At 40.5% G+C, this 12,739-nt stretch overlaps 1 protein-coding gene across 10 annotated transcripts in view; it reads left to right on the top strand.

Moving 5' to 3' along the window:
• The window catches only part of magi1b (membrane associated guanylate kinase, WW and PDZ domain containing 1b), a 153,130-nt gene that overhangs the window by 61,877 nt on the left and 78,514 nt on the right, over positions 1–12,739 (top strand). For all 10 annotated transcript variants that reach the window (XM_023295624.3, XM_023295639.3, XM_023295627.3 and 7 more), the window contains exon 2: positions 8,613–8,729. In XM_023295624.3, coding sequence (XP_023151392.2) covers positions 8,613–8,729 — 117 coding nt within the window. The remainder of the gene's footprint in view (positions 1–8,612; positions 8,730–12,739) is intronic.

Here is a 12,739-nt window from a genome sequence, read left to right on the forward strand (position 1 = left end):
TAAGCTCTGATCAGCGGTGATGCAAATGTTAACTGTAGAGAGCTGCTGCTGGTTGAATCAATTAAATGCTGATTAGCCTTGATGATCTGATTAACCAGAGCCATGAATAGACTGTACACTTAAGAGATGATTACTTAAGACATGACTTTGGACAGCTTGTGTACAATGCTAAATTTAACTTGTAGTAGACCATGTTGGAATGGCATTTAACTCTAAAGTCCTCTTTCTGTACTATGTCCCACTTCAGAGCTACTAAATTTAACAATAAACATCCTACTGAAAGAGAAATTTAGTTCTAATCATAGCTTCTGCCTGGCAACAAGCCCCTTGATGTTCAAAAGACAATTGAAGAGAGGAGAGAAGGAAAAAAAAGTTGTTTGTTACCTTGTATGCCAGACTGTTTGTGTATTCTACATGGATACAACACTCAGTGCCCAGCCAAACATGGTGGCACTGCCAAATCTGACTTGGCTAAGTGTAAAACAGGCTGGCACCCTAGCATATGACTGTGCTGTCTGCTTTGTCACTTAGACTGTTGCTTTGTGTTAAGAGGGCGATTGTGTCTCCCACTGCCCAGAGTGATGATCGAGGTTACAGTCAACATTTTTTATATGCCTTTGCACAAAGACCTTTTCAAACAGTGCAGGCTGGGACATCGTCAGTATTAACCAAACCGCTGGGACCTGATGATAGCGGAAGGTAAAAAGTTAAGGTCACCAAAGAGTTCACAGTTCATGCAGGGAGCATGAATGTGTACACAGTATTACGTGGCAATTCTTTCAGTAGATTTCACAGTTGTGCCATTTAAATGCAGGATTCATCCTCTGTGGACAACAAATATGGCAGTGACAGCCAATCTGATAGTTGTTTAGTTTTACTCTACATCTAAAATGTCAACTTCATGCTCAAATTAGTGGGAATTCCAGGGCATCACTAAAAAACAATAGATCTCAACTAGTACAATGGACTTGTGCGCCTTAAAGATACATTCAAAAGCTGTTTAGATGTTTCAGTCTGGACCGAGGGGAAGGACTAAAAATTGGAAATCCCTTCAGATTGAGTTAATATCTGTGTCCTGTAGTGAAATAGCCTTGGATTATTTAGTATGTTATAAACAGTAATTTGAAACAAATTCTCTTTCTGTATTTAGAAATGCACATAAAGCTTGTCAAACATCCATTACAGGGATAGTTTTGATAAAACTAATCAGCTCTTGGTAAGTTTTTGCCTAAGCCCAGGTTCATGAAGCCTCGGCTTCTTTTCAACTATACACACAGGTAAGATCAATGTCAGTCAGATTATACAAAAACATCTGTGTAGCATTAACGTAGTTGTGGGTTTTTAATAGCAAAGAAGTTACTGGAGCTTGTCACTAAGTAATGCCACTGCTTGTCTATAGTCTAAAGGGTCTGTACAAGTCGCCCGCCATTTCCAAATCAGCAGAAATCACTCAGACCTTTTCCTTTCTGCCCACGGCCGCCCTGCGAGCAGGAGGATCGAGTTTCAGTAAAGTTTGGTTTTTCCATGCTGTGAATACAGATGTCAACTGCCAGCGGAGGGTCTAGCTGGTGCCATGTCTGGCTATGCATGTCTGAGCAGGGCCTTGGCTGGCTGATCAGAGCTGAGGGGTGCAGGGGTGGACTCAATATAGGAGATGCCTAGAAAGTAGTGGGGCTTTCCACATTTCAGCTGTGTCGAAAACTCTTTTGATGTTTTGTCTGGCTTACTCCGATGCTCTGTGTGACAGAGTCCGACTCTCCCTCTGCCTCTTATATAAACCCTTTCTCCTTCACTTCCCTTCTGTCGTGGATTGCGTGTGTCTGTCTCAAAAACTTGTTTTAGGGAGCTTACAGTAAATCTATAACAGGTGGGCTATGTTTGAAGGATATGTCTTTTCTAATTATCTGTTTACGGCAGGATTTGGGTGGGCGGCCACTGAGCCAAATGGTCTCCCAACCTCATCCTGCTGCCTGTATGATACTTGTTTCGTGTGAGTCTCAAATGACACTACAAACGTGGTTGGATGCCTGGAGTTGGGCATTTGATATTTAAATCACATTGATACCAAATAAAGGAAGTAAACCAGGGTATGATTAGACATTGGAGTGAAACGAATGAGTCTGGAATTTATTTGAGCATACTGATTACACCTATGATGTCTTTAAGATTTTAAAGATGAAAAACAGCCAACTTCCCAGTTTTAGTTTTTTAGTTTTAGACATTCACTCCATTCTGATGGAAACTGTACATGTTGGCTTCATGTCTAATTTTGCATCCTGGTCACAGAGACTGAGCTTAGATTGATGGTACACACCAATATTTGTTGTAGGACCTGAGCTCCATCACAGCTGCCAGGAATGCATTAATATATTGTACATTACATAAAATCCAGTCTCAAATTAATGACAAATATTGCGGAAAATAGCTTTCTATGTCACTTTGATTTGTATGTCTAAACAAAGTCATAAAGAACATTAACTTTTGTGTGAATGACAGAATGCTGTCACTTTAACAGTCCGATAAAGCCGACCATGTTACGTATCCCATGTCTGAAAAGGGCTTATGTTTAAACTGATTTGCCATCATGTAGAGACTGTACCACAGCAGTCCAAGGCAATATAGTAACAGTTAATGGGCTTATGGTGTTAACACATACTTGGCTTTGGTTTTAAGGAGCTGAATAGCTGCCTTAAAGGCTTACAGGGAGGTGAGTCATGATCTTCTTGACCTTCTTGCACAAAAGATGGGTGAGAGATTGCTATTAGAGCATCCACAGATTATCGATCTCGAGGATGCCACATTGAACTGTTTTTGTACTATAGCTCAAATGAAACCTATTTGGAGCCAAAAAACTGAAAACCCACATATTGTGGGAGCACTTAAGCAGAGTAGTTTTAAAGTTGTTGATTTAAGAAGTGGACAGGAAAGAGAAAAGAGAAAGGAAATGTGGTGGAATGGTATTTCACCTCATACCAGTAACACAATATTAAGTTGGGTAGCTGCAAAAAGAGCTGAGTTGACTCCCGGACCTCATGCATACTTTGTTCCCAGCCAATACTTCTGCATGTGCCAATGAAAAGCTAGCCGTTGGTTATCTTCCATTGCTCATGAAGGCATCGAGGATATTGGTTGAGGTAGTGTACATTTTTAAAAAAAATAAAAGTGGATTTAGAAAAAGGGAGCAAGAAATCCAGGGAGTGAAGATAGAGGGGCTTGCTATACTGAAACTCCCCCTTACGGTTACCATGAACACAGAATTGTTTAAATAGTCCACATATAGTCACTTTCTATTTTATAGATACACCTACTATTAGATGCAAAATATTGACTGTATGTGCTGATCAGTAGACACCTTGAAGTTCTATGTCAGCCCTTGACAACGTCATAGTGCCTAGAAACAGAGGGCAGACAGATGGTGCTATCTACTTAATCGGCACGTCCCTACGTAATTACCTTTGCCTCATTTATCAGTGAAAGTGTCCTTCAGTGTGTTGTTATTCATACCGCCATGCCTTTGAAGGATGGCTGCTCATTTTTATGAAAGCATCGTTGTTTCATCAAGATAAGAATACACAAAGACAGACTGAGGGAACGAAAGAATCTACATAACTGGATTAAAGCTTATGCAGTAGCTCCTTGAGGTGCTGTGTCTTGCAGGCCTGCGATCAACTGCATAGAAGGCCTGAGTAGCTTTTTAAAGTTGTACACACTGTTCACACACTGTCAAGCTTAAAAGCTGCTTTGTAGCCTTTTCATTATTGTTTAGATTTCACCTGTAAATTTGAATATATTTTAATCAGCCAAGGGGAATACTATTAATTTTGAGCATTATGAGAATTGCATCCAGCATTTTTGGATCTTGACTATACATATTGTGCTTTTTGCTGAAGTACTGGTGTGCACTGATGATACACAGTTAAGTTTAGGTTTGTGTTGAAGGATAAGTGACCACTGTTCCTTTGCATGGATTAGTCAACTGTAACTGACCACGTAAGTCATGCTAACTGACTTTTTGAATAGTTCATCATGTTGAGAATATTATCTTGTCAAACATCTGGCTAAGCAGTTATTAAACGATACTATGGGTGTCATAGGTTACAGAGGCATACAACAATAGAGGTAAATGAACACAAATAGTTTGTCTTAACGATTCCGTGTGCTGACTTGTCCTGAAACACTGACGCTGCATTCAGTTTAATCAAATTTGTGGAAAAGTTGGAGTGCAATCAGAGGTCAAACTTATCTAAGAGGCAAGGCCATGAAAATGTAGGTAAGACACTGTGGATGCTGAACAAGCTGTCCAACTTTACAGGCTGCTTTGTAGTGTTTTTATCTTTGCAAATGCATCACAAATAAAAAAAGTCTTCGGAAACATGAATGATGAATTAAAGGATGTTATGCTGCCCCTATCTGTTTCTTGCAAGTCCTCAAATTTTATTAAGGAGCAAAACTAAATCATCAGAGTACCTCTGTTGTAACCCACTGGAGTTTCTGCACAAAGCAAATGCACTCATCTGTCCCACTCTGGAAATAGTGACTTTCAGTGATTGGCTGGTACTTGTGGCTGGCAGGACATTGCAACCATCAGAGTGACTGCAGATAGAAATACAGACGGCTGCATCAGAGCTAAAGTAGCAAATTTAACTTATTTTGCAATAATCAGTCAATAAAAATAATGATACCAATAACTGTAACAATGCCAAATATTGGCCTTAATAATTAATCGGGCCACTTATCAGCTCATCCCTACTGTAAAGGACATTAGAAAGGTTTAGATTTTTTAGAATATGTACTGGTTGTTGCCAATATCACCTAAACTCTTCTCTGCAGTGCTCATAACTCCTTATCTCTGGTCCCTTTGGGTGATGTTTTTGTTATATTAGAAAGTCCAACTGAAACTTCGGCAGGGTCACACAGTCTGAGTTCAGCCAGGGAGGAATACCCATTTCTCTCTAGCAATTGTGTACAAGAGCACATCAGGGAGTGTATTAGGCTCTCTGTTGGCCTGAGTGTTGGCTTGTGACCTGTTGTGAGGATTACAACAGAGTGATATGTCTGTATGGGACAGTGCCAGGAGCAGTGTTTCCTCCTACGAAGAGCTAAGACGGTGTGGCAAAGACTCAACCTCTGCTCACAGACCATTGACCAAGTGAACCCATCATTTATTAGCTGATTAAAATAGCCACGATGAAAGACTCCAGGGGTACTTATTTCTTTAAAGAACTACACTACCGTTAGAAAGTTTTAGAATGCCCCAATTTTTCCAATTTTTTTTTTCGAACTTCAAGTAGTTCAAGTCCAATGAATAGCTTGAAATGGTACAAAGGTAAGTGGTGAACTGCCAAAGGTTAAAGCAAAGGTAAAGTTACTCAAAACTGGAAAATGATGTACATTTCAGAGCTATACAAAAAGTCCTTTTTCAGTCAACAAGAAGTGGGTTTACAACTTAAAGCTGTTCTGCAGCAATGGAGGTTGATCAAGCCTTGAGACTTGGTGCTATCAAGGCCTAGGTATCCCAACTTTTCTTGATTACTTAAAACCCCCTTTGTCTGCATAAAAGTGTTGGAACACATCGTGGCACCATACCCTCGAGAGCATTATTTGAACAGTATTGTACTGCAGAAAGTAGTGTGTTACTATAGAAACGGTGAGGAAAAGGCAATTAACAATAGACGAGAGACAGACCATCATAACACTTAAAAATGTAGGTTTTTCCTACAAGAAAGCCGGTTGCCAGGGCCATGAAACACTAGCAGTGGACTACTGAAGACTGGAAGAAGGTATTATGGACTGATGAATCATCATTTTAAATCTTTGGTTCATCATGCAGGATTTTTGTACACCGTCAAGTAGGAGAAAGGATGGTTCCTCAGAGTGTGACATCAACTGTCAAACATGGAGGAGGAAGCATGATGGTCTGGGGCTGTTTTGCTGGATCCAGGGTCAGTGACTTGTACAGAGTGAGAAGTACCCTGAAGCAAAACGGCTACCACAGCATTCTGCAGCACCATGCAGTACCCTCTGGTATGTTCCTAGTTGGTCAGGGGTTCATCCTACAGCAAGATATTGATCCAAAATATAAATCCAAGCTATGCCAGAACTACCTTTGGAAAAAAGAACAAAATGGTAAGCTTGGAAACATGGAGTGGCAGCACAGTCACCAGACTTAAACCCCATCAAGCTTGTTTGGGATGAACTGGACAGAAAAGTGAACGCAAAGCAACCAACAAGTGCCACACATTTATGGGAACTTCTGCAACAGAGTTGGGAAGAACTTTATGAAGAATATTTGATTTACATTGTGGAAAAAATGCCACAAGTGTCTTCAGCTGTTATATCTGTCAAAGGTGGCTGCTTTGATGAGTCAAAAGGTTAGAAAACATTTTGGTGTCTAAATTGATTTTTTTTTTTTAACTTAAATTGTTTATTTGTTCTATGCTTTCATTTCAGAGCACAATGAGACATTAACCTGCATAATTTCCAATAAACAGTGGAAAAATTGGGCTGTTCTGAAACTTTTGATCAGTAGTGTATGTTTTAAAGAGGACATATTATAGACATTTCTGTATTCATAATTTTTCGTAATTAGATTTTTGGGGTCTATTACAATTTGTTTCCCTGCTTTAAATCTTAAAAAAAAAAAAACGATGCAGCACCTCTTCTAACCCTCTCTGAAATGCTCTGTTTTAGCTATTCTTTCTTGAAAGCCCCCCGTGAGAAAAGCCCAATCTACTCTGATTGGTCAGCTGACCCAATGAAAGTGAGGAAAGGTTAGTTCTGTACTGTAACCCCAGATCTATATGTACAGACAAAGAGCCTGAGACTTAGCAGGAAGCTTTCTTGTAAGAAAAAAAATAGCAGACTGTGAAGAAACTGCTCATTTTTTTTGTTTGAGGGTGTACCAAACAATCTGCAAGGCAGGCATTTAGCAAATGTGTTACATAATGACATAAATAAATAACAGGGAAAAAATCCTGGACATCAAACGAGGCATTTGAGACAGGTAAGGAGCAGTGTTTTCTCGCTGAGAGAATAATTCACTTTGGTGTGGACTTTGTGCTTCTTTACAACACACTAAAGGAAAGGGAAAAGCACCCCAAAACTTATACTCTTTAAGGCATGGACCTCAATTTAAAAAAAAAAAGTTGTGATAATTAGTAATAAGGAATCTCTTTTGAGAGGTCTAATCCCCTAACTGTCATCTATGGGTTTCCTAAACAGGAAGCCTAAGAAAATTTTCAAAGGATAGATGATATGATAGATTAATTAAATATAAAAAATGACCATTTAGAAGATGAGATTTAATAGCTTTACTTTAAAATGATCCCATTTAGTTTTATTTCCAAGGAAATTAGATTGAAATGTTAAATTGCTAATCATAATAAATTAACATTTTATGACAATACTGTTGGAAGGAAAAGCAGTTGAGTTGTCAATGACGTTTTAAATGTATGACTGCTTCTAAACTACACTTTTGAGATTTGATACATATCAATGTGACTATCATTACATTTTTACATCTTCTTCTTGCTTTCAAGCATATTTTTATAAATGACAGACCAAATCTTGGGTCACATTAAAACAAAAAACGGTCATATCATTTCTGTGGGATGTGCCTATTGTGCTTCAATTGTATTTTTATTGTATGAGTTTACAATCATTCTGCAGAACAGTGCAGAATGCTCTTCTGTACTATGCTAACAATCTCAATCATCTCATTAAACACACACACACACACACACACACACACACACACACACACACACACACACACACACACACACACACACACACACACACACACACACACACACACACACACACACACACACACACACACACACACAGTTTCCATGGAAACAGGAACCAGGGCTTGTTATGACTGGTTGTGTGCCCAAGACAACCAAAAATGGTCTCAGCAGCCACGCGAAGATGAGAGATAAATCATTTGTGTAATAAATACACTAGCATAAAATGTGTTAAGATGTTTGTTGTTGCCTGGAACAGTATTGTCGGGAATTTAGATCAAGTTATTGTCATATTCATCAGGTACATCATCAGAATTTTGTATTTGTGTGACAGCATCCATCTCCACTCTTTTTGTTATGTTGTCACAGTGTTTGTGTTGTGTTTGCACATCGATGGCACTGCCAGTAACGCTTGCTGCACAGGCCACACACAGACACACACTAAGAAACAAACACACACGGACATTTTCCAGCCATGCTGCCCTTCAGTAGCCTAATGTGTGTCTGAGGTCCAGATGGCATAGCGGTAGGAGGGCAGCTTCGCGGTGTTAACCATGGTGCTAGCAGTCTTAGTTTTGGCCTGTTGGAGCAAGAGCCTGCAGCCAGCTACCCCTCTGAGTGACAATGGCAAGTGTACAATTCATGGCTATGCTCTCGGCATCTAGCTTTACTGTTGTTGCAGCATAAACTTGTGGATTTCTTTTCGTGGGAGCCAAACGGTGTGGTCGTTTGACGCTTTTTCTGTGGAGTAACGCTGTCATTTTGGCTCTTGTAATGTTTTTATGTCTGCTGGCCTTTTTTTCTTGTAGTTGTTTTGATGCACTTACATCATGCCTTTTTTTTTGTTTGTGTTCACAATGACAGGAAGCAAGCTGAACAAGGACCTGAAGCATTATCTGAGCCAGCGCTTCCAGAAGTCGTCGCCTGACCACGAACTGCAGCAGACCATTCGAGACAACCTCTATCGTCACGCCGTGCCTTGTGAGTCTGAGACCTTTTCACACCTTTGTTGTGCCATTTCCTTGTTCCCATGTCTTTCAAACATTGTTGTGTTGTTTTCTCTGTGTCCTGGCGTTTGTAAAAATCCTGTTGATACTAGGAATTATGAAACATTGTTGTAGCTCCAAAGACTGCCAAAAATTCTTAGATTTGTCAGTGTGAGCCCCTGTCTTAGGTTTTGGTGAGATTAGTTTTAGATCTATGTAATCATTACTGAGTGTAGTGGCCTGACTTTATCTAATTAACTATTTCAGTCTTATCTAAGTATGTCCTGTATTTAAGCCAATATTGGCCATACAGTTAGGCCACTTACTTCATATCCTCCTTACGACAAACCTCATGTCATGGCTTGATCTATTTTATCACACACCATATGAACTTTCCCACCTGCCTTCCCAACTGATAAGACATAAGATAGTCAGCCATGTTGCACCCTTCAACTACTAGTCAGCATGGTTTGCTTTGTTAATATTGTCCGATCAGTCAAGGGAAAAGTCTAGGGATTCCACAATGAATATACCACTAGTAACTCATGCCCACTGGATCAATAGAACCAGTAATTATACACATTGGGGCTCCATCCAAGTCCTTCACCTTCCATCACTAACTAGTATCTCCTCTGCCAGAGTGCACTGTGCAATCCAGGAATAGAGCCTTATGTCTTTTTTTTTTCCTGCCTAACTGTCGATATAGCAAAGATCTAAAGGTGTATTTGTTTTCTGATGCTGCACATTTGTCTTGTAGCTGCTGCTCCTGCTCAAAAGTTGAAGTAGATATTTGAAGTTTCATTTTTTTCCTGCTATGAAAAATAGCCCTTGAAGACTCTGTCGGTACTGAGGATGTGGGATTGTTGCATTTCCACCATAATAGCACAGTGATAAATGCAATAACTGTGCAACTCCCTCAGTGGGGGGAAAGATAAAATACCTATAGAGAGAGTTAGATTGATGAACCATGCTGCGTGATGCCAATTTTGTTGTGTGCTCGATTTGCATATAGCACTGAAATCAAGTGCTTGGAGCGATCAAAGCCCAGTTCATCATTATCATGATACTGGAGTTGGAATTCCCTACTGGCTCTGGTCACAGCAGGCCATACTTATGAAGATGGAGGGGAAACAAAAGAGGGAAATAGAAAAAAGCTGTTTCATTTTCTTTTCTGCTCTCTATTCATCATTTTAATATTTCCATCTGTGGTGCAGTGGCCTCCTGACATTTACTAATATCTGTAGATCCCACAGTTGCACTTCAGACATATCGCATAATTTCATACTTTCCACGACAACCACGTTCTTGGAGTACAAAATAATTCCCACAGTATGCAAACCTGAGCAAAAACATTATTTTATGGTAACTGCATTGCACTTTCTCTATTGCTACACATGTCCATAGCCTTAGCATAATGAATTTTTTGCCTTTGCTTTGCAGTTAATGTCGACACCCTCCCCCCCAAACAAAAGGGAGCTCCTCTCATTCCCACAAACCCCTTAATGATTCTCATCCACTGGCATTTCAATTAGTTTATTCGTGGTCCTTTATTGCTATCCGTATGCAGGAAGCTTGTTTAAGGGACTTTATCTGCATTACCTCCACTGCCATATGTCACCCAGACACTGGTAGTGGGTGGGGGTCTGACCATAATGGCCATTTTAATCACTGCGTGGTCTATGGCACACCAGTAAAAATCATGGTGATCTTAGCAGTAAACAAAGCATGAAGGTGTTCTCTGGGCCACATTTTAGTGGACTGTTGAGTTTTCGTTACGATGCACTTGTAGAGGAGGGGGATTCTTTCACCGGAATGTTAAATTTACACATCTTTTGCCACAGCTTAATAATGTTTTTGTTTCATGGGAGAGCATGAGCCATAAATAAGTACATCATCCCCATATGTCCTTCACACTGACATTGCAATTGCACGGAAAAGCATATGTGAAATGAATTTGTGTTGGCTGTCGTGTCCATGTTGCTGTATGTCCAATGCACATTCAAGTCGCCTTCCATGTGTAGGTGTGATTAAAGCTCACCAAGCAGGCGGAGAAACAGATGGAGATATATATGTCACCTAAATATGGTGAACAAACAGTAGTTCGGCTCAACCAGCCTTTCTGCATGCGTCTAGAGATATTGTCAGTAAACCTTTAACTGACTGTTGAAGTCCAAATCCATGTTTAACCTTATAAATGTGAGCTACATAAATGTGTATAATGAATACTTTTTGATCTGTACAACGGCACATAGTAAGATCTAGTAATTTCCCAGCCGTGGCACTGCTATTTGTCTAATTGCATCATGTATGTGGTTTTTATTTTGTCTGTCAGCAAGTAGCTTCTCTACTGCTTTTGGACGTTCATGCTGGTGCTTTACCAACCAACAGGGGTCACAAGGGATGCAGTAAGGGCATGATCTCTCCCTCGCGTCCCACTGCCAACAGCCTGGCACCATTTGCCAGTAGTGTTCGTTGGAGCACCATACCGTATGCAGCACAGCGAGGACTGTTCACCCTAGTGGTGAATGAGTGTTTACTCTGTGCCACCCACAAACGCCACCATTTCAGTGTCTCAAGAAACAGAAAACATTTTGCTTTGACAAGGGTGGATACTGGTACGATCTGTTAGAAATCAGAAGAGTCCCACTCTGAAAAGTGCAAGAAAAAACAACATATATCAAAGAGAATGGGTGGATGCAATGTTGTTTAAACACAGGGATAATACGGGGATGTCGGAGTCTTCTGGAGGACATTCATACTGTGTCACTCTGGTGTTTACATGAAAAGTACCACAAATAGGTGTGTAACGAATGAAAAATAAGAGTCACTTTTTCATCAGCTGGCCAATCATGAAGGCATAAACTGCCTCTATGTGACAGATTTTTGGTTTTGGAAAGTTACAGAAGTGGTCGGACACATCCCCTATAATCTGGCGTCAGAAAGATGTGAAGAGGATGTGTTTTAGAGGCTATACAGCAATCCGATGAGCAGCTCTGAAGACACATGCTGGAAGGTTTAGTAGTGTTTTAACTTTAAAGCAAGTTTATGTTTTGCTAGTGTAGGCCAATGTACTCATTCCTCAAATTTCACTGTAGAATTATGAATAGAAGAGGTACTAGTGTTGAAAATTAATCTTTTAGCTTTCTGACTCGTGTGGGTTTGAGAATTGTCTTCCATTCTGATTAGTCTTGATAAAGCTGATAATGCACTCTGAGTTTTGAGAATTACCTTATTGCATATTACAGTTAAATTAACCATATTTACAGGGTAAATGGGGAAAAAGTTGATAACATGAACTACAAAAATGCAAAAATAAGAGAAATCAATAACACAACATATAACCACTTTGGAGCTTTCGTATGTATCAAGCAATATTTAATGCAGCTGAGCTGTCCACCTTAAGGTACCCTTCTTAGTTGGTTGTAAGCACAAACTAGTTTAACCTCTCACATGTCCACAAAGTCAGCTGTTCCTAAAACCCTGTTAAAATTTGAGGCACAGCACTCCCACCCTCCCCCATCTGTTGAGGCATTTGTCTGCTTCCCTTGTGGTCACCCCATCAAGCACGTTCAACATTCCCAGTCTCCCATTATCCCCGCCAACCCTTCAATCCCTCCATCCTGCTCTCATTCCCGGCCCCCCCAAACTCATGACAGCGCTGCCTCATGTCCTCCCGCTGCCACCGCTGCTCCCTTTCCTCCCTTTCCTCCCTTTCCTCCCTTTCCTCCCTTTCCTCCCTTTCCTCCCTTTCCTCCCTTTCCTCCCTCTGTATCAGTCTTTGTCTTCCTCTCTCGTTTTTCCTGCCAGTTGTCAAGCGATCGGAGCAGTAGCGAGAAGAAGGAGAGAGGATTGCTCTGTTGGGTTTATGCCCGGTTTTAAAGCACACCATTCAGTGTCGGCAAGCCTTTAAAAAGGGAGCTCTGGTGTCTCCTGCATCAAGGCAAGTAGCAGTGTTGTCTGCTGTAGTTGTTGTGATGCTGATGGCTTGGTGAGCGCTTGTCAAAT

The sequence above is a fragment of the Amphiprion ocellaris genome, chromosome 5 (assembly GCF_022539595.1).
Source record: "Amphiprion ocellaris isolate individual 3 ecotype Okinawa chromosome 5, ASM2253959v1, whole genome shotgun sequence".
NCBI lineage: Eukaryota > Metazoa > Chordata > Actinopteri > Pomacentridae > Amphiprion > Amphiprion ocellaris.